This window comes from Camellia sinensis, chromosome 10 (assembly GCF_055761805.1).
Source record: "Camellia sinensis isolate YWXY chromosome 10, ASM5576180v1, whole genome shotgun sequence".
Classification (NCBI taxonomy): domain Eukaryota; kingdom Viridiplantae; phylum Streptophyta; class Magnoliopsida; order Ericales; family Theaceae; genus Camellia; species Camellia sinensis.
In genome coordinates this window covers 55535156-55562732 of record NC_138970.1, presented here as the reverse complement: position 1 = coordinate 55562732, position 27577 = coordinate 55535156, and the positions used below count along the sequence as shown (strand labels likewise).

Here is a 27577-nt window from a genome sequence, read left to right as displayed (position 1 = left end):
TTTTTGAAATCATTTTTCGATAGCGTTGGAACTTGATTGTTGATTCAAGAAGTTGAGCGATTTTAAAAGTGAGTTTGTTTCTTGTTCTTTTAAAATAATCTTATGGGTTTTGATCTTCGTTGATTGAAGAATAGATAATTTTGGAATGTTTTCTTTCAAAAGATTTGAGTTGTATGATTTTGGTGAGAAAACCTTGAATTTGGGAATTTTTTTTAGAGACTGAAAATTCATGAATGATATTATTATATTTATTTTGTATGTCAAAATAAATGGATCTTTGAAAAATTTCTTATTTATATTTATATAAATGATGAATTTCAGAAAATATAAGAATTGTTGTTCATTTTGGAAATTATTGTTCAAAACGTTAAAATAGTCTTGAAATGACTAATTGTTGAGGGTACTTGAGAAGAGGGAATTAGGTTATTCCTTGGATGATGAATTGGAATAAAAGTATTTATATTCATCTTGTATTATTGGCATATCAATTCATTTGATTAAATTAAACTTTGAAAGTTGATTTGAAAACTTGCATTGAGAAAAGAATGTTGAGAAACTAGTTTTTATAGAATGGTTTTAGGATAAATACGTTGGTAAGTCTTGATAGGTGGTGTAGATGATATTGAATAAGTTGGCCTCAGAGTCCGGGGTGAAAGACCGAAAACCCGCGCGAATAGGTGTCGAGTCTTCTAATTAGTACCGGTAAAAATGACAAATTGGTAATCGCTTGTATAGTCTACTTGTAGACACCGACTTAGGGATTACCAGAGTCGTATTTGCCGCTTTTGAAATGAATTGTTAAGTTTTGAAGAATTGAAATTGCATGACATCATTGAGCATGATGGTTTTCAAAGATGAAGATGTGATTTTCTTTCAAAATGGCATAGCATGGCATGTGCATTTCATCTCTTGAGACTTGTATAAAATGTATATACTTTGTTAAGAATTTCCTACTGGGCTTTATTCTCACCTTACGAGATTTTTGTGCAGGAAAAGATATGGTGATGTCACCTAACTAAAGGCGAGGAAATGTGTGTTGAGAGTACGAGACTCTCATTTTGCTGTGACTCTGTGTGTAAGCCAAGGGTTATATATGTGTGGGTTTGAATAACCGTTTTGTGTAACTAGGCTCAAACCTTGGAAACTTGTAAACCCTTGGGAGTATTGATTTGTTTATTTTCTTATTGTTAGATTAATGTATTGTTGCACGAAGAACTATTGTATCATGTAATGTAAATTTGGAGATTTATATTCGGCTCTCATTGAAAGAGTTATGATTGTTGTATTATTATTTGGGAAATTTGGCTATAAACCCCCTTTACCTTCCTTTCATTGTTAAAAGGTCTAAGAAAAAAATTATACTTTCTAAACCCCCTCATAATTATAAAGTCTTGCATAAAGGACAAATTTATTATTTAAATATTTTATATGACTATTATACCCACTCTCTTCCCCACTCTCTTCCTTTCCACAGATGGCCTCTTCAAGAAGAGCGGCGAGCTCTGCAACTTGTGCGGCACTGAAGCCGTTGTCATCACCTTCTCCAATGCCGGCAACACCTTCGCTTTCGGCAACCCCTCCGTTGACTCCGTCCTCGACCGTTACCTCTCCATGACTTCATCATCATCCAGAGCCTCCGCAAGCTTCTCTTCCCTCTTTCGACATAGGGTTTCAACTCAAATCTGTGCACCATGAACGATTCCGATCTCTAATCTCCCGAGATCGCGCGACTGTTCAAAATTTTCATATTTGAACACAGTTCTTCAGATTTTTCATATATATATATGTGTGTGTGTGTGTGTGTGTGTTTGTGTGTGTGTGTGTGTGAGAGAGAGAGGGAGAGAGAGAGATTTTTCATTTGGATAGTGTTGTTAAGTTCTTAAATTGATTTATTGATGAGTTGTTACTATGTTCTCTAAACTTTTTGTTGTAAAATTGTTTTTGATTTTGATAAATTTTTGTGTCGTAAGTGAGCAATATGGATTGTGTATATGTAATAGATAACAGAGAAGCCAAAAAGGTGATACGAAAGAGGCAAGTAACTGTGAAGAAACAGAAGAATAGTGGTTGTGAATGATCTAATTTCATTTGATAGAACCAGAATTTTACTCTGGTTCTATTGCTCTGTTTTTTTCATTTGACAGAACCAGAGTAAAATTTTACTTTTATACAGAGTAAAATTTTACTTTTAGCTTCAGAGTCTCACAGTTTACTTGTTTTTCAGAGTAAAATTTTACTTTTATACAGAGTAAAATTTTACTTTTAGTTTCACAGTAAAATTTTACTTTTATACAGAGTAAAATTTTACTTTAGTTTCAGAGTGTAACATTTTACTCTTATTCAGGGTAAAATTTTACTTTTATACAGAGTAAAATTTTACTTTTAGTTTTAGAGTGTAAAATTTTACTCTTATTCAGAGTAAAATTTTACTTTTATACAAAGTAAAATTTTACTTTAATTTCAGAGTGTAACATTTTACTCTTATTCAGAGTAAAATTTTACTTTCATACAGAGTAAAATTTTACTCTGAAATACACAGTGAAGATGACTTAATAGGAGAGCTGATAGATATGAGGGTATTATAGTAAAATAAACAAGTTTTAAAATATTAAGGGGTTTTGAAAGTACTTATATAATTCTTGTCCTTTTAAAAGACAAATTAGATAGTGAGGGGACTATCACCAAATCCCCCTTATTATTTTGGCTAGAAATTTGTGGTGTTACATTATGCCAATAGCTGGTTTTCACCGTCATTTCCTATTCAGAAAGTACACTAGCGTTCCTCCCTCACCCATCAGTGAGGTAACGAATTTATTTTAAGGAAAACCATAGTAGTTGATTTTGACTGTCGAATCTTCAAAAATAGACGCCATGTTCCTCCCTCACCCATTAGTGAAGTGGAGAATCTGTTTTAAGGAGGCGTTCCTCCCTCACCCATCAGTGAGATAACGAGTTTGTTTTAAAAAAACTGTGTCCACCACAATAGTTGGTTTTGACTATCGTATCTTGAAAGACAGACGTCATCTTCTTCTTTCACCTATCAGTGAGGTGACGAATTTGTTTTAAGAAAATTATGTTTACTACAGCAATTAATTCTGACCATCATATCCTGAGAGACATGTTAGCGTTCCTCCCTCACCCATCAATAAGGTGACAAATCTATTTTAAAGAAACTATGTTAAATATTCACTCTCCCTCACCCATCAATAAGGTGACAAATCTATTTTAAAGAAACTATGTTAAATATTCACGGCTATGTCTAAGAAAACTAAGTTTTGATTTGCTTTTCTGATTCAATTTATTATTTTATTTTAAAATGTGTTTGTTCTATATTTTGTTTTTCAAATTGCAATATCTAGTTTAATTAAACATACATTTTGTACAACATTTACATAATTATTCACGGCTAAACTGATTGAGAGAGATTTTTAATTAATTACCAATTTTATTAACCACATCAAATTAAACATTTACATCATATTCAATCAAAAGAAAGAAACTTGTGAGGATGATGATGATGATGAAGATCCCCATCATAAACATCAAGATTTTTCTCTCCCCTCACCAGAAAAGTAAAACATGACTTGGAATCTAAGCTGTGACAGGTGTCTCGGCCGTGACCTTGCCAGTGTAGCTGATTTCAGACACCTTGTCAGCATCCCAAAGTTCTGGCAACGCTTCCCTGATGTTGTGGATGCTTTCTAAAACATAATCTGCACCTTTGATTCTCTGTGATTTTCCAACCTACATACATTATTGAATCACAAAAGCATCAGATTAGTCACCGGATTGGCAAAATATCATCAATAATGGATAGAGATACTAATGCACCGACCATTCACAGGTCCGCAGTACTTGTGAGTGGTCAGTGCATTTTCCGTATCTTTGGACTTTTTTCATTTCCAATATTAACTTACCAGTACAGTATCCAGGCCTACGCGCTTTCCAGACTGTACATTGCGGACACTATCCTCAAAAAATAGCTGAAACAGAAAAACATTGAAGATAATTGGGTACCATTTGGTAACAAATTAATTTGGAAGAAACAATTTTGAAATCATGAGGGGGCTAATCTTACTGTTCTTTGGGGGCTAATGTTGGCGATCTTGAGAGCTCGTTCAATGGCGTGTTCAGATGGTTTGCAGACAATTGGGGTCTTTGGTAATACTGATCCGGGATTAGGTTGCGAAAAATGTCCAACAATGTCAAATATTTGATCACAATTAGTGGTAGTAGGAGATAGTGTTGAGCCCACAAACTCAATGTCATCTTCATCATCAGATGTAGTGTTCTTGTGAATGGGATTCAAAGTCTCAAAGCATATAATGCCCTCAAAACAGTCTTCCAGACCGAGTTTGCTTAGAACTTTGGCAGCATGGACTCTGTCTGCGTTCGTGAAGATCTGAAACACAAAAAACAAGAAGATAAGAAAACAAATCTACGATTATAATCTTCAGATGCTCCGGATTTGTGACAAAGGGACTTACCACTTTTCGAATTGGCAAGTTGAGCAAAAGACTTCGCAGCACAGGGTCCGGTTTTAGATTCTCATAGGGTAGTCTCCCATGGACAAAACTGCAAAGCAGAGAAGTCAACAATTTACAATCCAAAAATCCCAACAAAAAAAAAAAAACTAAGTGTTATTGCTTGAATTTCACACCTGTGATAGTCATCATAGTCGAAGTCATAGCCGATTGCCTGCAATTGAAATACCAAAAATGAAATAGAATTACTAGAACTGTTTATGGATTAACACACTTCTCAAACAGTTATAAGAATTTAAAGTTAATTCATACCCTAAGCCCTGCCATTGTTGTCCCATAATTCTTGTACAGTAGATCACTCAATTCGGGTATCTTGTTCTTGTCTATGCCGAGCTTTTCAACCATATAATCTAGAAAAATTTAACCAAATTAAAGTTAGGAAAAAAAGAAAAAGAAAAAGAAAAACAGTGATAAATGGGACCCACATAAGTGTATTCGTTACACATGAAACTTTGCAGGATTTCAGAGAGTACTATATATGGATAACAGAAATAGGAATATGCCACAAGGTTATACCTCCAATATTCTTGCAGCATCCAGCTGCCAAACCAGTACTAAGGGGATAGAGAGTATCATCTAAATCTGCATGTTTTAATACACTCATATTAGGCTTGCTAATAAAACATGTTTTTACAAAACAAAAACAAAAACAAAAACAAAAACAAAAAAGGAAAATATTTGGTGGCCACAAAATTTATGACCACCAATCATTGCCCAAAAAAAAAAATCAAAAATGCCTTACCAAACAGAAGACAGTCATATTTTGGCCTCTGAGCCTGTCTGTACTGGTCTTCGTATCCCATTTTGTTCTAAAAACCTTCAGAAAAGAATGAATGGATCGTGAGAAACTGGGATAATTTAAAACCATCCAAGCTTTTGTGAAACTTGAATTCAATTCTGATTTTGTAAATTTTCATGGCTTAAAAGTTTATCATTGTGGTCTACTGACTCTGATTACCATTATAAGAACACAAAGGCATGGAATATCTATAACCATTCCAATTACTTGGGATAGGACATATTGGTTTTGTGAATGGAAAATCCACAACCACCATTTCATATTTATCGAAACCATGAAACGTGGACAATTGGCTTTAAGGTTCAAAACTTGCGTCATAAAATATATACAAATACCACTAAAAAAAAAGTTTCTATTTATTTAGAAACAAAAAGTTAATACTAACCATTTTGTTAGGAACAAAAATCAAACACAGAAATGAACATAATATACACAGAAATAAAAAATAAATTAATCAAAACTGAACATAGAGATAATTTGGAAAGCTAATTAAAAATTAACTTTTAACTCATTTTGAATCACATTATCTCTCACATTTTTTACACACAAAAAAAAAAAAAAAAAAAAAAAGACAAAAAAGTTTTAAAAAAAACAAAAAACAAAAAATTAGTTTTTAACCAATTTTTCAAATTATCCCATAATTATGACAAAGATGTGAGACTCACAAAAAAAAGCAAGACTCATCTCATGTGAGAATGTTATGTTTAGTTCTATGATCGATTTCTGTTTTAGACTTTTTCCAAGTTCGGTAGTTGCCTGTCCATATACATTATGTGTTCGATTTCTCTACCCTTTTCACTACATATCTTAACTTCAAGAACCAGGCCCAACTCAAACGTCTTTATTAGAAACAAGCAATAAAGAGAAAAATTGGAGAGAGAGAGAGAGAGTTTTTTTTTTTTTTTTCAAAAAAGGATCATCAATGAACTGCAAATTTCTCAATTAACAAAGAGAAATCTATAATAAACCATGAATTAGAGAACCCAAAAATTTCATCGAAATCGGCAAGAAAATTGAATAGCAAAAATGGGCAGAACTCAGGGACAGAACATACCAAATTCGAGAAACGAATGTTGGAGAGAGAATGCAAACTTTAGAGAGAGAAAGTAACGGGAAGAGATAGCACAATGCTAGAGAGAGGGAGAGAGAGATGACATAGTTGTAGAGAGAGAAAGCTTTCTGCAATGGAAGATTGAAGTATGCAGGGGAGAGAGGAGGAAGGAAGACTAGGCAGGGCTTCTATTTAAATAGGCAAATCGTTGCTTTTTTTTAAAAATTTAATTTAATAAAATAATAATTAATTTATTAAAATATTTTAATTTTGTTTAATTTAATGAAAGGCGGTTTTGAAAACTAATCAAAAAAATAAAATCGACAATGCTACGTAACTCAAATTTTGTGGCTCAAAAGTGGCTCAAATGGCCAAAACGACGTCGTTTTGAGTACAGAACAACATAAAAATGGCCAAAACGACGTCGTTTTGACCATTTAAGTCACTTTTAAGCCACAAAATTTGAGTTACGAGACATTTTTCTAATCAAATTTAGTGGCGTACGTAGTTTCTGGACTTCAATTATTTGACCATACAATGACCAAAATATCCTTCTTCTAACTGTCCCTTTCAAGTTTATATTTGATATTTTTTAGAGAAGTAATATATTGATATTTTTTTGTTGTATAGTCTTATTTTATTTTTTTTGACAAATTTCATATACTAAAATTAAAACAAAAAATACTACAGTAAAGAGACTAACAAGTTATAGGATCATTTTTTAAATAAAGAGACTATCACTTAGGACATCTCCAATTTACTCTTATTAAATTTAAAACTGATTAAAACCTTCAAAAATTTTCTCAACTTTTTTACTCTCAAACTGTCAAAATAAATTTCTTTAAAATTTTAATGAATTTTGTAACTCGAATTTCTAAAGGTTATTTGCATGACTTGTTACTTCTAAATTTACAATTTTGATACTTACCAAACATTTATCCTATGTTTGTTTGGGTAAAAAAAAATATCATTTTTTAAATAATTTCTGAGTTTTAGACAGTAGAATTCAAAAGTCAACAAAAAATATTTTTCATGATTAACCAAAAATAAGTCGAATTGGATAAAAAATATTTTTTACTTTTAAAAAATAAAAAAAATATTTTTTAAATTAAAGTCTTATCAATATCATCACACGACCACTGTCACACCACCACCTCCACGGCCGGTTGCCGCCACCATGCCGCCGCCACCATGCCACCGCCACCTTACCTTTGTCCCACCACCATCCCACCATCATCAAACAGGAAAAATATTTCTGAACAAAAAAATTCCTTAAAAATGTTTTCTTCTCAAATAAACAAAGAATACTTTATATTAATGAAGCTTTCACTTAATTTTTTAAACTTAAATTCAAGTAAAAATATGAGTAAGGGTTATAGTGATATTTGGATTATAAATTTTAAAAAAGAGAGAGAGAAAGAGAAAAAGAAAAAAAATTATATTATATTCCATTCATATTTTTTTATATTTTTATATTTTCCTTTTCAAACTATTATGGTACATATCCCTATATGTTTTTTTTGGTGTGTTACGCCTCCGTTTGGGAAGTGGGTTGGCTTTTTGGCTTTTTGACTTTTTTGAGTTTTTTGTGAGAGAAGAATGTAATGATTATGGGTTGGATGTGATGTTTTGTTTGTTATGGCTAAAATAGCCTATTTTGTCTTTTGTGGCTAAAATAGTCAAAAAAGCCCAAGAACCAACTTGCCAAACAGAGGCTACGTTATTTTGAGGCAAATATTATGTAATTTTTTTTGGTAAAGATAATAATTTATGATTCAAAAATAATATTATGTATTTTGTGATAATATTATGTATTTTTGTAATAATATTTTATATTTTTTATCTAAATATTTTCTAACTAACAAAATGTATAACATTGTAATATTACCATAGAATATATAACTTCATTTATGAATTATAAATTATTGTAATTTTAAAAATACATAATAAGACTATAGGTTATTTTGAGAAGATGATTAAAAGTTATATTCTAACTTTTAACTTTTAACTCATTTTAGATTATATCATTTTTCATATTTTTTAAACGTTTATTTAAAAAAGTCAACAAAAGTCCAAAAAATTAATTTTAACTATCTTTTCTCAACAGGTAATTATTAAGTATTTTCAGAATATGGAAAGTGCTCCATAAAATTTTGATTGATAGAGAGTGATATGAACTCACAATTTATGTTAGCGATAAAAGAATGACATGAAACTAAATAATTGATAATTAACTTAAAATATGACCACGTGATATTTCAAAATAATTGAATAACTTTCCCTCCCAACAACCCTATAAAGGTCCACACGGTGTGCACTACATATAGCATTTCCAGAAGAGGTTAATTACAGGCATTTAATAGGACAGTGACTAATCTTTTAGTTAATTCTTCCGCCGTATGGCAGGTGGCACTCGGCTCCTTATTAAATTTTGATGTTAATATTAAACACACAAAAAAATAAATAAATAAATAAATAAAATTGATGTTAACTGTTCAAGATAAATTCAATGTAATCGATTTCAGTTTTTTGAATTTAATTTTTTAAAATTTAATTTTTTTATTTCTCATATTTTTTTTTTAGTGAATATTTTTTAAATTTTAAGTATTTTTTTATTTTTAGATGCACCTAACTTAGATATATCTAAATAAAAAAATATTTATAAAAAAATATTTTAAAAAATTAATAAATACACAAAAATATTAAAAAATATATATTGAATTTTCATATATATATATATATATATATATTTGTATTTTGGTATTTAGTAAATTTTTTAAAGATTTTTTCACAAATATTATACTTTTTAGGTGTATTAATGTTAGGTGTGTCTAAAAATTAAAAAATTGTTTAAAATATTAAAAAAATTAGTAAAAACAAAAAAATATACAAAAAATGAAAAAGTAGAATTTTCTCAAAAGTGAATTCTGAAAACTAACAACATAAAGAGAATTGTTTTCTTAATAAAATAATGATAAATTTTTTTATAGTTTTAATTTATTTTTTTTACATATTTTAAAGCACTTTTACATATTATATATATATATATATATAATATTTAAACATTTTAATATATTTTTGACATATTTTTTTTTAATATTAATAACAAGTTTCACCTGATTTGGGAATAACTAAAAAATTTAACTTTTTAATTACAAAAAGAAAAAAAAATAGATTATTTATTTATCATCTGTTAAAAATTAGAAATTAGAAAATTAATCATTACAAATTACCGGTAAATCTCAAATTAGGGAATGATGATCCATTTATTCTTGTATTTTTCTTATAAACCATTTGGTCCTATTTAATTGGCGAAAAATATTTTCCTTTGATTTGGCATAGGTGGAGTTTACACATTTACCTTTATTATAATTTTGGTGGACTCTTTTTTGCTCATTTGTGTGTAATGATTGAGAGGGTAACATTTTACATTTCCATTTTTGTGTGTTTGATTTTTATAGAGTGATATACGGTGGATGGGTTTTAATTACAGATGTTGTTTTCTTGTAACGTGAGAATCAATTTTATTTTTTTTTGGGAAACATCACGACGTACCATATTACACACTAAGCATATTACGACGTGTCCAACATAAATCACAAACATTACGAAATGAATTACCATATTGCAAGACACATACTTATAGTACACAACATATTTCCACATTGAATATATTGGTACAAGACACAAGAAACATAACCACGTACCCACAAATCTCACTCTAAAACCAACATGCACAACCAATGTCAAGACGCAAAACCCCGTTGCCTGCATTGGATGGATGATGTTAACAACACCTACATGTATAAATTACCACAGCAACAAAATGCATATCCTACGTCCAAACAGGACAATATGCCAACTATAAATACACAACAATATCAATATACCCTTTCCACCATAAACTAATAGATAACTCCGACTATTAATATTCAATACACAACACCATAATATTACCATACGAACATCACATCTAATCATACACATTCGATGTGCGTGAATCGTCATATATGAAAATCACAATGTTAAATTTATCCCAAATCTCACATTGCACATTACATCAACCAATTAGGGCATGCAATGATGACTTAAATCACAAAACAAAAATCGAATACAAATACAGGATAACAAATTGCAGCACACATCAACAATTAAAGTGTTAAACATTACACATCTTCGCCTTTCATTGTCAACGTTTGAAATTACGGCAATGTCGTAATCGGTGTGTACAACGATGAACACTGTCCACTCTATCTATATGTATGTCTCCAGAGACAACGATGTCAAACCCTCACCGATGGAGATTGATCAGCTATTGTTAAAGGTGGTTCGTCAGGTGAAGAGGTTCCTCCAATTAGGGTTTTAGTCGAAAACACAAATATGAAATTTGTGGGAACAACTCTTCAGAAAAACCATCAATCACATCTAGTGTTCCAATTCCCTAACATGGAAATGTGAGAATATTTCTTGACAATGTTTCCATATTCAAATCAAACATTCAATCAAAAAGAGGGAAACCAACAAATGTCTATAGCGCACTTTATGTCAACAAATGTAATTTCACCCACAACAAAATTCTACATTCGCCCCCATTAAACACATAAAAGCGCGCAAAAGAAGTCAATCTAATTTTTTTATGACCTTTTGGTTTAACAAAAGAAAGGCAGGACTAACACAAGTTTACAAACTGAAATTTATTGGTGCTTCACCCAAAATATTAAATGTTATATTAATTGTTTCATTAATAAAAAAAAAAACAAAAAAAAAACTAGTCATTCCAACTTTCCAAATATTAACTTTTATAAACTTTAAAAAAAAAAAGTCAATTCCAAACTAGGCCCGTATTTCTTTAGTATTTTTTATTATAATAATAATATTAATAATAAGGGTTAATTATTAATAAATTCTTTAAAATTTGTTTAAAATACAAATTGTCCCTTTTTAGTTTTAGAAATTACATTTCGCCCTTTCAAATTTATTATCGCATGACAATTAACATTTTTATTAATAAATCATTAACTAATTAACAATTTTTTAACTATGTTAGAAATATATTTTAATTAATAATTCATATAATTTTATTGTTGTATAAGACAGTAGTTAGAAATTTTATTTTCTTTTTTTGTTAATTATGTTAAATAAAAAATACTGATGAGAAGGTATTTGTAATTTCTAGAATTACAAGAAGTAATCCATATTTTAAGTAAGGGGGTGTTTAGGGTGTCCTAAATAAGTATACTTTTTGTCTTTTTGAACTAAAAAATTGAGGAAAAAAATATGAATATTTGGGTTAACTTTTTGACTTTTCATGAAAAAATGTGTATTAAAAAAATGTATAAATTAGTGTGTAAGAGAAAATTAGGATTGAGAGTTGTGCAGCCGTAATTTTTGACTTTTGGTGAATAGTGATAACTTTTTAACTTTTTGAGTAACTTTTTGACTTTTTTCAACTTGCCAAACTTGACCTAAATCTCAAAAAAGATGTTTATAATTTATCTTAATAATAAGATTAATAGAATAGAAAAAGAAAAGAGACATTCATATGATTTTTATCGATCTTGAAAAAGCATATAATAGAGTACTCCAGGATATAATCTGGTGGGTATTGAAGAAGAAAGGGGTGACAAAATGTTACATTGATGTGGATGACCATTATCAGATCGCGCTGCTGGAGAGACGAGTGAATTTTCAATTTTTGTAAGGTTATACCAATGATCAACTTTAAGTCTTTATCTTTTTGCTTTAGTTATAATTGAGTTGACATGCAATATTCAAGATGATGTGCTATGGTGTATGCTTTTTGCAAATGATATCATGTTAACAAATAAGATTAGAGAAGGAGTTAACACTAACTTGGAGATTTAGAGAAAACACTTGAATCTAAAAAATCTAGGATAAACAGAACTGAGACAGAGTATATATAGTGTAGTTAGTAGCAATCACAATGGAAGTAAAGGAAAAATGAAGATTGAGAACCAAGAACTACTTAAGAGTGAACATTTTCGTTATTTAAGATCGATTATCACAACGATTGGAGAGATTGGAACGGATGTAATTTATAAAATTAAGGCAGTGGTGGCTTAAGTGAAGGAGTGTGTCTAGAGTACTATGCGATAAACAAACACCCATTAGACTAAAAGGGAAATTCTATAGAACGACTATTAGACCAGTAATATTATATGGGACAGAATGTTAGGCAACTAAGAAACAACATGTAGAGAAGATGAGTGTTGCTGAGATGAGGATACTAAGGTGGATGTGTAGTAAGACTAGAAAAGATAGAGTTAGGAATGAGTATATTCGAGAATGGGTAGGTTTAGTACCAATAGAAGATAAGTTGAGAGAAAATAGATTGAGATGATTTGGTCATATACAACGGAGACCAACAAAGGTAGTAGTGAAGAGATGCGATACAGTGATGGTAGATGGTAGTATTAGGTAATGGGGTAAACCTATATTGACGTAGTCTATTTTAGTAAATAAAAATATGAATCTCCTTAATTTGACTAACGAAATGGCCTTAGATAGAGTCGAGTGAAGAAGAATAATTCATTTAGCCGACGCCATTTGATAAAACTTAAGGCTTGATATAATTTGGTTAAATTTAATAATAATATTAATAGAATAATGATATTTTACACTTCGCATTGGGCCTCTCTATATTTCCTGAAAGAAAAGACCAAAAGTGAAAGTGAACGGTTAAAGTCATAATTCTAACAATAACTTGTTATGTATTTCAAAATTTGTCAAGTTAGAAAATTTAAAAGAAATATATAGATCATGTATATCAAACACACTCTGTACCTATTCTCTATGTATAAGAAATTGATGTGGCCATGTTACTACTATTAGAATGCAAATTTAAAAACATGAAACATGTTTTTCTTTATCATGTAAAAAAATTATTTCATACTCACCTATTTAAAACAAATAAAAAAAATAAAAAATGACAGAAAGATTTGTCAAAGCAACATGAAGATGGTAGAAAGAAATTGCCAAAAGAGAAGAAATGAGTTGCTGAATGGGATGGGGGTTATCAAACTTGTTTTGTTTCAATTTTTTAATTTTTTTTAAAGCAAAAACAAAAAGCAAAGTTATTACCAAAGAGGGCCTCACTTTTAAACCTGAAAGGCTAGAAAAACAAAAAAATCAATGTTATATTTACATATAAAATTATTGTTAACATTGGTTTGTGCATAGTTATATTTTATTTTTGAAGAAATGTGCTACGACGGGTTGAACCTAGATAATTATGAGCATTAAACAAGAAAGATCCTAATCTTTGGTTTTATACGCAAAGATTTGGACACTTCTGGGCACATGGTGCATCTAGACGCAATGTAATGATATTCCACAAATTACCAGTTGTCAATAAAAAATATGAAATGTCAAAAAAATTATAATTTTAATACATTATTCATATATTTTAAATTTTCACACATTTAATAACTTTTGTACACATTTTAGTAATTTTTCAACATTAACAACAATCAACATTTCTCCTACTAAAAGCACATAAATAAAATAGAGAATCATCTACGAAATATATATAAATATATTAAGATTTATTCTAATTATAGATCCTTCATAATTAGATTTAATCGGAGTTTTTTAATATATTTTTATAATTTTTTATGTATGATTCCATAATTCATTATGTACTAATAAAACAAAACTAGGTTCAACTTTCAATGCGATAATTAACACCTTTTTTTCTAGATTCGTGTAGCGCCACTGATATTTTAGAATCTAGAGCTAGTTAGAGGCAAAATCACACTGCCTTCTCACCAGATTTTGTAGAATGCTTTATTGGACCCAAACCAAACATGTGTTATTTGTATGTATTTAAGCATATTCTTGTTTTGAGGCCATCTCCAACAGTTTATCAAAGTTAATATTAAATTTAAGTTTTGATAAAAAAGTTATTATTTAGTATTTTAACGGTTACACCAAATCGATATTAAATTGAGATTTCATCAAACAATTTATCAAACTGAGGACATGATATTGATTTCACTAAAACACTGTTTGTGACCGTTGAAGGAAAACTCGGTCGACCAACCGGTTGCCCGGCTGGTTGACCAACCGGTCGACCGATTTCCTTTACAATTGGTGGGTTCAAATCGGTCAAAAAAAGTTCAAACGGGTAAAATATATATATATATATATATATTGCCTTACCGGTGGACCGGCCGGTCAACCAACCGGTCAATCACTCCTGGTTCTTGACAATGAGGCTTTGTATGACATTTGTTTCCATACCTTGAAGCTCACCACTCCTGGTTGTAAGTTTTTCTTTCAAACTTTAAGCCGTGAATTGTGGGTTTGTTCTCTAATTTGACTCAGATTGCTTACTAATATTTATATGTTTTAGATTAGTGATTTCATCTCTGATTTTTAACCATCTATGTCTAGGAATTAGTTGAGGATATTTCAAAATATAGGTCTTCTCTGCTAAATTAATTAGGTATGAATGAAAGTTTGATCTTTATATATCCAGAAAAAGTTTTGTTGCTCTCAGTCAGCATCATCCGATCTGGGTACTTTGCAAAACAAAAAAAAAAAAAATATTTACGCTTACCGGTCGACCAACCACGGGATTTGATATGGGATTTGATGCACCGTTGGAGCTAGTGATATCAGATTTGATGAAACAAGTTATTTTTTACTTAAATTTAATGAAAAAAGAAATTCACCGTTAGAGATGCTCTAAGTACAAGCTCACATTACTATTAAACAATACACAAACTGAGTTGATTTTGTTTTTATTTTTATTTTATTTTTAAGTTTACTTTTTGCTCGGGATGATCTATAGATTGCGATTAACAAAACAGCGCTGCTTGAGGGCCCTAAATTTCGGGGCTCGAATGCCCCGAAATTCCACTTTTGGTAAAAAAAAAAAAAAAAAAAAGAAAAAAGAAAGAAAAAAAGAAAACAGTTTCCAAAAATGGAAATTAGGGACATTAGGGGCAAATTTTTTAGGGCCACCAATCATTTTCCTTAACAAAAATGCTATGTACCAGATTGCGATCCACGCATTGTGGTTAAGATGAAACAAGTGAAAAGTACAAAAAGGAGGAGGAAAAACAAAAGTTTTTATACATTTGTTTAGCAAATATAATACATTTGTTTAGCAAATATAGTTCTGGTTTGACAAGTGAGTTGAGTTTAGGTTAGGATTAAAATATGTATAAAATAATAAAATAAATTAAATAAGTTAATAATTATTTCACTTTTTTTTTTCTTATAAGAAAGTAAAAAAATTAAAAAAATCAAAAAATTCTTTCTAAACAGAACTAATTTATCTAGGTTAAATTAACTAAAAAAGTCCGACTAAAAAAATTCTTTCTAAACCAACGGATAAGAAGCCAACTGTAATCTCACCTTCGGCTTTTATTACAACCCACGCTCAACCCCCCCCCCCCCCCCCCCCCCCCCCCCCCCAAAAAAAAAAAAAAAAAAAAACCAAATGTATGCTAGCTAAGAAAATAGATATTCCTTTCAATTTATTATTTTTTTATTTTTTTTTTTCCTTTCACCTCTTTTTATATTATTTTCATTTTTATTATATTTTTCACTATAAAGTGACAACTGGATTGGAAGTGTAGATGGAGAAAAGTCTCCGCGCACGCAGAATATGTGAAATATAATATTTATAATTATAAATGTAAACATTTTATTTATAATTATAAATATAAATAGTTCGTTTGAGAATTGTTTTTTTAATATGACTTTTTAATTTTTTAACTAATTTAATATTTAGGAAGAATTTTAATTTTTTTAATTTTTTTTTACTTTTTTGTGCAAGAAGTGAAATTATTATTAGTTAAATGTGACATTTTATCATGTTAATTTATCTAATATATATATATATATATATTTTATATTTTTTAGTCTCAACTCAAATCTAATCCACTCACTTACCAAACTATAACTGAATATATTGTGTTTTATTTATTTATAAAATATCTGAATATATTTTATTTTATAAAATATCTGTTTTACATTTAGTATTTTATTTATAAAATATCTGTTTTATTTTATTTTATTTATAAAATATCTGAATATATTTTATTTTATAAAATATCTGTTTTACATTTAGTATTTTATTTATAAAATATCTGAATATATTTTATTTTATTTATAAAATATCTGTTTTATTTTAGAATAATGACTTGGATCCCCTTTTTTACTCATCCCCTTGACCCCCTCTTCTCATGATTGGTCCCTTTTTCTTTTTCTTTTCTTTTTTTTTTCCTTTCTCCTCCAATCACCACTCGCCATGTGTGTGTGGGGGTGGTGGGGGTGGTGATTGAAGGGGGTCTCAATCATCACCCATCTCAAAAATGACTCATAGCATTAATTTTGATGTTTTAATAGAATATTAATGATATAGTAAAGAGAAAAAAATAAATTAAGATTAAAACATTACATCATAATGAGTGAAATCTACTGTCAACTCCTTAAAATTGAATTTAAAACATAAAAATTAGAATATCAAAACATTTATATATATATATACACCCAAGCCGCCTTTCACTTTTTCAATGTAGAGAGACTACTTTACAGGTAAGAAAAAGGAAGTATCCTCCATTTGAGAAGTGAGCCACAGGCTAGCAAATGATGCCAATTCATATGGGTTAAGTGTCCTCCCTCCAGAGTGGATGTCCCATGACAACAACTTTACTTTTCAACCAACCCACCTCTGCTTTCTCAAATGTTTTTCCACTGTGAGGGCCTGTTTGTTTTAGGGCTGTTTGTTTTTAGGGGTGTAGTGTGAGATTTGACTAACAGTGAGAAGGAATTTATAATTTCATATATAATGTCATATTTGTTTTCAAAATGATAAATTATTAATAAATTTTAATAATTAAATTTAATTTTTATCAAATTTTATTAAAAATAAGTCCTAATAAAATTATCGTTAAAAATAATTTTTTATGACGATTTTTTATATATGTAATTAAAAATTAATAATTAGTGATTTTTTTTTAGTCATAATTTTTATAAATTATCGCTAAAACTTACAATTGGTGATTTTTTTTGTAATGAATTTTCCAAACTATCGTTGAAAGTTAAAAATTAATATTTTTTTTTTGTGAAGGTTTTTTAAATTATTGCTAAAATTTATTATTAGTGACATTTTTGTATTAAATTTTTTAAATTGTTACTGAAAATTAATAATTAAAAATAATTTTTAATAGTGTTTGATGAAAAATGTCATTAATGATCATAAAACTTATTAGATAATAAGTCCATCTATTATATACACATAAATTCTTCATTTGAAAATTTGTATTGGATTAACAGTCCTATAGGATTATGAAATCACTCCAAAGAAGGGATTAGCAATCTCATGGGAGAGATAGTATTCAAATCCCATCTCATGAGATGGGAGATAAAATGACTATTTTCTCCCTCATTTTATAAGAATAATTTAATATAAAAATAAATTTTAATATTAAAATAAAATAATATATTTATATCAAAAAATATATCTCAACATAAAATAATATACTAAAATAATATAGTACCAAAATATAATTTTTAATATTAAAATATTTCAAAAACATCAAGGGTATTTGTAGAATTTCATATAGTTAATCCCATTATAAAATGGCAAAACAAACATGAATTCTAGCTAGTTCGGAGGTCATCAAACAAATACAATTTTTCTTAGCCTATTTACTAACAATTTCCACGTTAATAATCCTTCACTAACATTCTCACTTAACCTAACTCTAAAAACAAACATGCCCAGAAGTAAGACTTGGCACTAGGTTTCATAGTGTGTTGGCATTGTTAATACCTTATTTGTTTTGAAATATACCTTGAATATGAAAGAAAAGAAAAGAAAACCATTATATAGAAAGCATTCAACAATCATAGTAAGCCGAATACTCGAAGAAATAATGAAAAATATGTATGTGAAACTTCTTAAACACCATACAATTGTTCAAACCATTACATAAAAGAAAACCTATTTACATGACTAAAGTTTCATCATAACCCTAGAAAGATGAGCCTAGCCACTCATAGAGGAGTGGGAAGAGGTGGAAGAGGAAGAAGCCATCATGGGAGACTTTCTTCAAGCTTCAAGTTCTTTTTCTCTCAAACCCTAACCTCTCTCTTTTTGGAAAAAATATCAAAACCCTAATCCAACCTATTTTCTATCTTTTTATACCTCTAGCCTCTTCCAACAAATTCAAAACAACAGTCGTGTCCCGAAGTACAGCCGCACGTGCGAGAGTGGTCACCGTGCATGCGGGAAGGGGTGCCGCACTTGCGGGAAGCTTAGGCCCTATTTGGCTACAACGTAAAGGTCGCATGTACGGGAATAGGCCTCCGCACTGCAAGTTCTATATTTTTGCTCATTTTATGCTCTCACTATGTACAACTTGATCGACATTAAACATGCATAAAATATATAATTTGACAAGCAAATAACGTTAAGAGATCCTAATTAACGTTGCACAATTCGGCCTCAATCAATGGCAAGGGACTATGGCCATGGTTGTTTGGATGGACTGGATAAGGGAGAATTATAATTTATCGGACTATTAATCCTGAGATATATAGTCCTTGCATTATTTAATTGGAAATGATGTGTATCCTATGTTTATTTTTTCATGAGATTAAATACCTAGAAAGGACAGGTAGTGAGGTAGATATTAAATGACCATATTGCCCTTGTTCATATTCATAGTATAATAATTTTTAATATTAAAATATAATAATTTATAATAATTCATAGTATAATAATTTAATTAAAATTCATAGTATTATAATTTTTAATATTAAAAAAACCAAGGATATTTATGAAATTTCATATAGCTAATCCCATCATAGGAAAAAAAACAAACAAACAAACATGAAGTTTCATTAGTCCAGTGGTCATCAAACAAACACAATTCTTAATCCCCTCACTAACAATCTCCATGCTAATAATCTTACCCAACCTAATTTTGAAAACAAACGGTCCCTGAAAATTGAATAGAAGGTGAACATCATTCACTTCTTTAATTTGAGTTTTTAGAATTTACTTTTTAAAATATTAAAAATGGTATTTTTGAATTTTTAAAAGTTATTTCTTTTTCCCAAAAAAAAAAAAAAATTCATATGACAATAATTGTGTTTTATTTTTATTTTTTTGCTAAATTAGTTTGTGAAATAATAAAAAATGAGAAATTTTGAATCTTACCCAAACATTTAGTATTTAGGGTTGTTCTGACGTCACCGTATAGATTATTTTATTTTATTTTTTATTTTGTTTTATATGTAGGTGTTGAATTTTGACTTCACAATAAAATCGGATCTCTTTGTCGAGATCATGAGAATTAAGTCGTAGAGCACAGCAAAAATAGAAAAACCCCCCACCTACACACAGAAAGAAACAACACTGGTGGCTCGTCCACCCGGGACACTTCGGTGATTAAGTCAGTTAACTTATCTCTCAAAGATAACAGCTCAATCATAAAACTCACAAAGTAAAACATATCTTAGACCCACGGGATGTCTTCATTTTATAATGAACAGTACCTTTGTCCCTTAAAAATCTTACTTCATAAGACTATATTCCCTTACGAGGATATCACTTATTCATGACTCTTCATATTTAGATGAGAACAAACTCTTTCAAGAGTCCATCCTTATCCAAATAGGTAGCATAATACCATCTAGGACTTTCAATCTTCATCCGAATATCTCGGATTCTAATTTGATTGCATCACACCTTGGCCATCTCAAGACCACCCACTTAAGGACAACCTAAAAATATGTTCCCATATTACAATTACTATATGGATTCACACAACAAATTAATATACATATTTAGGATCTAACTATTGTGCATACGTTATTTGTTATATGAATCTGTGGACGAAGGAGGTTTTAAAAACGAAAAACAAAAAATGTAAAAACTCATCAGGTGATATAAAACAATTTAGGGCAAATTACATATACACCCCTCGAGGTTTGGCTAAATTACAGATGCCCCCCTGAGGTTTGAGAAATTACGAATTCCCCCCTGAATGCTATATTTGCATAAGAAATTAGGGGGTAATTTGTTATGAAATATAAACCTCAGGGGGCAAATTGTTATGAAAATACAAACCTCAGGGGGCGGGATGTAATTTCTGAAACCTCAGGGGGGTATCTGTAATTTAGCCAAACCTCGAGGGGTGTATATGTAATTTGCCCAACAATTTACTACTATTAATTAGGATTAAAGTAAGAGACTATTGTGGTTGAAGATAACCCTGTCATATTTTGTCCCACATCGACATGCATGGAATTGTTCATCATAATTTCTTAAGTTAATGTATCATAAAGCCTTTGGAAATTTTCATGGTAGTATAAGATTATTGATGGTAGCTTAGCCTCGGTAAGTATGGCCATCTCTAACGTTTTATCCGTTCTTTTATTAAATTTAAATTTGATGAAAAATTAATCAGAATTTTTGTCATCAATTTAAAATCAAATTGAGAATATCTAAAATATTTTATCAAATTGAATATGCTTGAAGTTTTTATTAAATTACTATAGATAGTCGTTAGTATAGGAGTACTAGACGACTCACCGATTGTCCCCTAAACATCTACTTCTTTACAGTTTATATTGGGTAATAAATTGACTTGACATTCGCCGAGTCAACTGGTGATTTAATGAAAGATTAAAATCTTCTGTTATAATGTGCGATATTAAGGGGTTGTTTGGAACGATATAAATAAGTGTACTTTTTGATTTTTTTATGAAATATGGATTGTATATGGGTTAGGTTTGAAGTGATGTGATAGAGAAGTGATGTGACTTAAATAAGATGATATGACTTAAATAGAATAGTGACTTTTTAATTTTTTGATTTTTTTAGAACACTTCAAACAAGGCGTAAATAAAATTTTTATTTAAATTTAATAAAATAAATGAATAAACGTTAAAAGTATTTTTTTTTTTTGTTACAGGAAAATCTTCCCTGCCCTCCCACAGGTCCAAAATAAAACCTCCGCTTAAGTTAGGACTCGTAGAGCGGGGAGTATTGAACCTATACCAAGTGCTGATTAGACAACTTGAGATCCAATTTTCTAATCAACAATACTTCGCCTAGGAGATTGGCCTAATGAAAAGGGAAATTAAACATGTAAACTTGGGGTTTAAATCCCAAGCCTAACAATAATGCCACCCACTCTTGGATTTGTTAAAAGAAAAATGTTTAAGACCATTAATTTAAGAGCACTAGGAGAGCACTAATTAGTGAGTTCCACTTATTGATGTGATGTTTTGGTCTTAAGCTTTTTTTTTTTTTTTTTTTTTGAATTTTCATATCATTAATGATCAATTAGTACTTCTAAATTAATGGGATGAATCTTTATTGTTGTTAAAAATATCTTAACACAATTAATTGTTGTCGAAAAGAAAAAAAAAACATGTGCAAAAAGTGACAGATATTTGGGATTTGACGCCCTGAATAAATGTGTGAAATGGGTCCTTTTTTCGGTTGAAGTGAGGTCAGGACTCGACAGCACAGAAGTCTGAAAGAAGGTATATGTGAGTACGAGGGGTGATTAATCCTATTAATTTTTGAATTATTAATAGTTTTAATGAGTTTAAAAAAAATAAATAAATAAATTCAAACATTACATCATTTTAGTGAGAGTCACTGTGCCACATTATTAGTAATGCTCTAAAACTTTCAATTTAGTGCTCTAAAACATTATTCAGGTAACAATAATGATTCATCCCACTAAAAGTATTACCATTAATAGCACTAATGCATTAAAAAAGTTAAAAAAAAAAAAAACACAACTTCAAGACCAAAACATCACATCATTAATGGCGGGACCCACTGCCACCTAATTAGTGAGAACACTAATTAATGCTCCCAAGCATTTTTCTTCAGGTAACTACTGCGGATTGGATACTTGGCCAAATCATATTTATATCATTTAATATATTATTTATTAGACATTAAGGTCAAGTTTGGTAGGATTGAAAAAAGACAAAAAATTAAAAAAAAAGTACACTTATTTAGTCTTCCCAAACTAGACCTAAATAAATTTTCCAACGCCGTATTTGGCCTATTAGGCTGTCTTATTTGGGAAACTAATCACACTGTTTACTAACTGCAGACTCAATTAAGGTGTTGTTTGGGATAAATTAAAAAAAATTGAAGGGTTCATTTAGAAAGTAGGTTAGTTTTTTGATTTTTTGACATTTAAAATTTTTGATTATTTTAGTCTGTGACTAAAAGTCTAGTTTGGAAATGACTTTTTGTGAGAGAAAGAATGTAATGATTATGAGTTGGATGTGATATTTTGTCTTATTGGGTTAAAAAATTTATTTTGTTTTTTTTGATTATTTGAGCCAAAAAAGCCTTACTTTTTTCTTTCCACACTGAGCCAAAAATTCAAAAAGTTATTAAAAAAAGTTAAAAAGTTTATACTATTCAAGGATAGTTTGTGGGGAAGCTAGTAGGACAAAATTATTATTTTGCCTTTTGAATTCAACTATTCAAAGAGTCAGAAAGTTAAAAAGGTAAAATTGTCACTTTAATTTTATTACAATACTTTATTACACATCTTTTTATAAAAAATTAAAAAATTATCCTAAATAAATAAATATTTTTTTCTCTATTTTTTTAATTAAAAAGTCAAAATGTGCACTTATATAACACATTTCAAATAACTACTAAAATTGAGGCTTGATTTTAAAAAATTATTTGCACCAGGAAGCACATTCCCAGATCTTAGTCCTTAACCACCAAGCTAATGCTTGCAATTTAGGGCTTGTTTGTAAAGTTAGGTTTAGGTTAAAATAATTAAAAATGGATAAAATAGATTAAAATAGTTAATAAGATAAAATATTACATTTAAATTATAATTATTTTACTTTTTCTTTTACAACTATCAAATCAACTAAAAAAAAAGTAATTACCATTTCAAACACAACTTTTTTAGCCAAACTAAAATAACTAAAAAAATCAAAAAGTCAATTAAAACAACTTATTAACCAACTAAAAATTATACAAGATTAGGCCTCGTTTGGGAACATATTTTTTTAGTAATTTTTGACTTTTTAGCTAAAATATAATGTAAAAAAAACTAGTATGCTTGGTATGACTTTTTAGTTTTTTACTAAACAGTGTGCAAAAAGTACAGAGAAAAAGAAATTTTTAATTTTTTAATATAAATTATTAACTTTTTAATTTTTGTAATAACTTTTAAACTAAAATCAACACTCGTCAAATGAGGCCTAAGGATAGTCTCGATTTAGGCCCCGTTTGGGGACTTACCTCTTTAGTCAAAAAGCCAACAACTCATATCAAAAGGTCAAAAATTCTCTTTTCTTTCTACTTTTTGCACATCTTTTCGTAATTAGTCAAAAAGTCATCCCAAACATATAAGTTTTTTTTACCTACTTTTTTAGCCAATTAACTAAAAAGTTACTAAATTAACCTATTCCCAAATGAGGTTTTAGATAGATTGCCCACTTCTCATCAAACCATATAATTATTTGAGTATTAATCAATGGGTCTTAGGTCCATAAACCTGAACAAATGATCCAATTAATTTTTTTTTATAAAAATTATATAAAGAATCAATTTTTTAAAATTTCGCTACTTTTAACAAAAGTTTTTTTATTATTATTTAATATAATGGTATTTTGAAAAGTTGGTAAAAAATTAATTTTTTGACTTTTTGGTGATTTTTTTGACAAAAAACTGAATTGTTTTAAGTAAAAAAATTGAATTTTTTGACTAAAACAAGTTAAAAAGTCAAAAATTTGATTTTTTATCATTGTTCCCAAAAGACCCCATAATTTCATACAAATCAACTAAAATATATTCATTATTTACGGCAAGATTTTTTCACATCTGGTTTATCAAAGGTTTTTTTAACACGAGATTTGATTCAAAATTTTGATGAACAATGATTACAAATTGAGTTTTCCAAAGTTTTGAGGGCATCAGATTGAGTTTGGGAGCATTAAAAAATCCTTGAAGAGTAAACCTTATATGAAAGTGGGATTTCACAAATTTGTGAAGGGCAATATTGTACAAATCAAATAAATTAAAAAAAAAAAAATTTACTCACATGAGTTCTCATGTTATTCAGCCTCCGTTTGGGAATTGGGTTGGCTTTTTGACTTTTTTGACTATATGAGCCTGGGCTCAAAAGCTTAGTTTGGAAAGGGCTTTTGACTTTTTGACTTTTTTAATTTTTTTGTGAGAGAAAAGTGTAATGATTATGGGGTTGGATGGGATGTTTTGTCTGTTGTGGCTCATGAGCCTATTCTGTCTTTTATGACTCATTGATCCAAAAAATTCCAATGAATCCTTGCTAAACCAACCCACATAAGTCTAGCTTCAAATTATTTCACCACTGCGTACTACATTTGTTGTACTACATTTGTTAATGATATTTTTATTTATAAAATTTATAGATTTGTACTGTATTATGCAACCAACAATAATCTCTGTATACCACATTCGTCAATTTGCACTACATCTGAGTATTATATTGGGGAGATTTCGAGACCGTGGGACGTACAAAAAAATTATAAAGAGGGGTGCCTATGGATTATTTTGAACCATTCATTTCTTTAGAATCTTATTTATAAATTTTAAAATTTTTGATTTTTTTTTTTTAAATAATATCAAAATTGTCTTTAAATATTTCACTTATTGAATGCATACCCTCACTACAGGAAATTAGAGATTTAACGGCGTTTAATTAACGACGTTTTATTAAACGTCGCATTTTCTAATTTTTAACGGCGTTTTATAATCGCCGTATATTTTTTTAACCAAAACGGCACCGTTTTGAAATTGAAGGCGCTTAAAAACGCCTCCGAATACGGTGCATACACGCGCCCCTTTTTGAAACCCTTATTCTTGAATCTGTGCGCTTTCTCTCTCTTATACGAACACATCTCTGTTATCTTATAAGCACACATCTCTCTCTCTCTCTCTCTTAGCGACGAAGAAGACGAAGGAGAGTACTCTAGGAAGAAGCTTCGTCTCTTGACAGATCAATCGGCTGTTCTTGACGAGAGCTTCAAAGAACACAAGCTCCATCGGCTGTTCAAAGCGATTTCGAAGCGATTTTGAAGATTCAGATCGATATCAATCGGCTGTTCAGAGCGATTTCGAAGATTCAGAGCGGCATGTGCGTTGCTGAACTTGTCGTTGATCGACGAGAACAAGATTTCGATCGGAGCTTGCGGAGCGATTCCGCCATTGAGAACGCTATTGATGAATGGATTGAATAGGGGGAAGAAGGACGCGATGACGACGCTGTACAAGCTGTGTACGGTGAAGGTGAACAAGGAGAGGGCGGTGAAGGGAGGGGCGGTGAAGGCGGTGGTGGGGCTGGTGCTTATGCTGTATGCTTGTTGAAAACTATATTCACATTCATTCTGTTGTTTATTCTTTGTGACTCTGTATGTCTGTTCATAAATTTTAATTTTCTTGGACTGTGTTGCAGAAACTGCATTTTCATCATTAGTGGGCTTACAGTTTATGTGTCATCTTATGCCTGAAGCTAATGGATTGCCTCATCACCTTGTTCATATTCCTCTACAGGACTCTCCTCTGAGTGACTGTGGAGGATTATGTGGTGACTTTAGATATCCATGCAAAACTTGAAGATAGTGTAAGTCTGTGGGTCCCTCTTTTTTGTGCCTTTTTGATATAATATATATAGACTGTTACTTACATAAAAAGAACAAGATAATGTCAGTTTGCTGGTAATATATCATCATATGGTTGTAGTGAGCGACAAGATGGTGTTTCCATATCTAAATATTGCTCTTTTCATGTTACAGGTTTATTCATGATTGCATCCCATTGTTGGCTAGCAGAGTTTATGCCTCGAATAATAAATGGTAATCATTTCGATTCTCTGTGAAAGCTCTAGTACTCATTCCAAGTTCTTGATTGTTTTTGGGTGAATTAAGTTCCTGATTGTTCTTTCACTGGAATCTATACTCTGTTTTCTGAATCTGTAACTCAGTCACATATGTATCTGATTTGATTGATTTCTGAATCTATCACCCTGTCATATAGGTAGATAACTAAATTAGTTTTTTTTTATTTTTTTATTGTTTTCTTCCAAATTAGAACTGCAAATATCAGGTCCAAATTCTATTTGTTACTCTCTTCTAGTTTTGATTGGATTTATGTTTAAGCCACAAGTCTATTTTGAGGAGCACGAAACAATTGAACAAACACTTCGGTACAGGAAGCATATTTTGATATAGGACTAGTTATATGCTACAGAGAGGAGTGCCTTTATGGTTAATCTTATTTGAACTATATATTGTCTTTAAATAAGCTCATATCAATAAGTTGTAAGGATAATATCATAATATATATACAGCTGGCCATGGGAAATAAGAGAATCATTCCTTTCATTAGCATCACTTTTGTTATGATATTTCTTTCTTTCAATTGCTGATTAGTTTTAGAATTATTCATCTTCTTTTGGGTAATGAGTTACTAATACGTTTGGATTTTAATATATGCTTCAACTTTTTTGTCTGGTTGTAATCCACGCAATAACTTGAACTAGAAGATTTACCCGTAATTATTGAACTTAACTTAGTTGATGAAATTTGAAATTACGGTGCCCCACCCATCATATGGGATGGCAATTGTTTCGTACTTCTCTTTCTTGATTTGTACTGAAGTGTTTGTTCAATGATGAAACTTTGAGATGCCATTCCTTCATAATGAGGTATGTAATAATGTAACTTCTGTTTTGACAATTTTGTTCTTGTTCTTGTTATTGTTTTTTCTAAGGTAATCACAAGGACAATGATAAAAAGAATTGGGGACCCAAAAATGAGAAAGAAAGTGGAATCTGTGCATGCATGGTAGGGCTGACTCTTTTTTGGCAGCTTCTCTCTCTCTCTCTCTCTCTCTCTCTAAACAGATGCCCTAATCTCTTCCAGAAGAAATCAACGGATCGGCTTCGATTTTGATTTCGAAGTTCTCTTACTTTGAATCCTTACGCCTTCTCTGATTACGGACCCCCTTAAGCCACTGTAACCCCTGTATTTCTTCGACCACTCTCCTTTAAAGTCATCCCTGTTTAAGTTAAATCTTGACAGCCATTTTCAAGTTTGAATAATTCAGGATTCCAAACTCCTGACCCTCCTGTGTGGACTAGGAAAGGCACGTTCTCC

The 27577-nt window shown here is 30.1% G+C and overlaps 1 protein-coding gene across 2 annotated transcripts; it reads right to left on the bottom strand.

Moving 5' to 3' along the window:
* Positions 1-3425: 3425 nt before the first annotated feature.
* On the bottom strand, positions 3426-6584 carry LOC114321662 (Haloacid dehalogenase-like hydrolase (HAD) superfamily protein). 2 transcript variants are annotated; one of them, XM_028268857.2, is made up of 9 exons: positions 6398-6584; positions 5287-5361; positions 5061-5126; positions 4797-4894; positions 4661-4698; positions 4488-4575; positions 4079-4402; positions 3918-3983; positions 3426-3744 (listed from the first exon to the last, which is right to left on the bottom strand). In XM_028268857.2, exons 2-9 carry the CDS (start codon positions 5345-5347, stop codon positions 3592-3594), a joined length of 894 nt encoding a protein of 297 aa, XP_028124658.2. In that variant the 5' UTR covers positions 5348-5361; positions 6398-6584; the 3' UTR covers positions 3426-3591. The 2 variants fall into 2 exon arrangements, with proteins under 2 accessions (XP_028124658.2, XP_028124659.2); XM_028268858.2 differs by having other exon boundaries at positions 5287-5353; positions 6398-6562.
* Positions 6585-27577: the final 20993 nt, after the last annotated feature.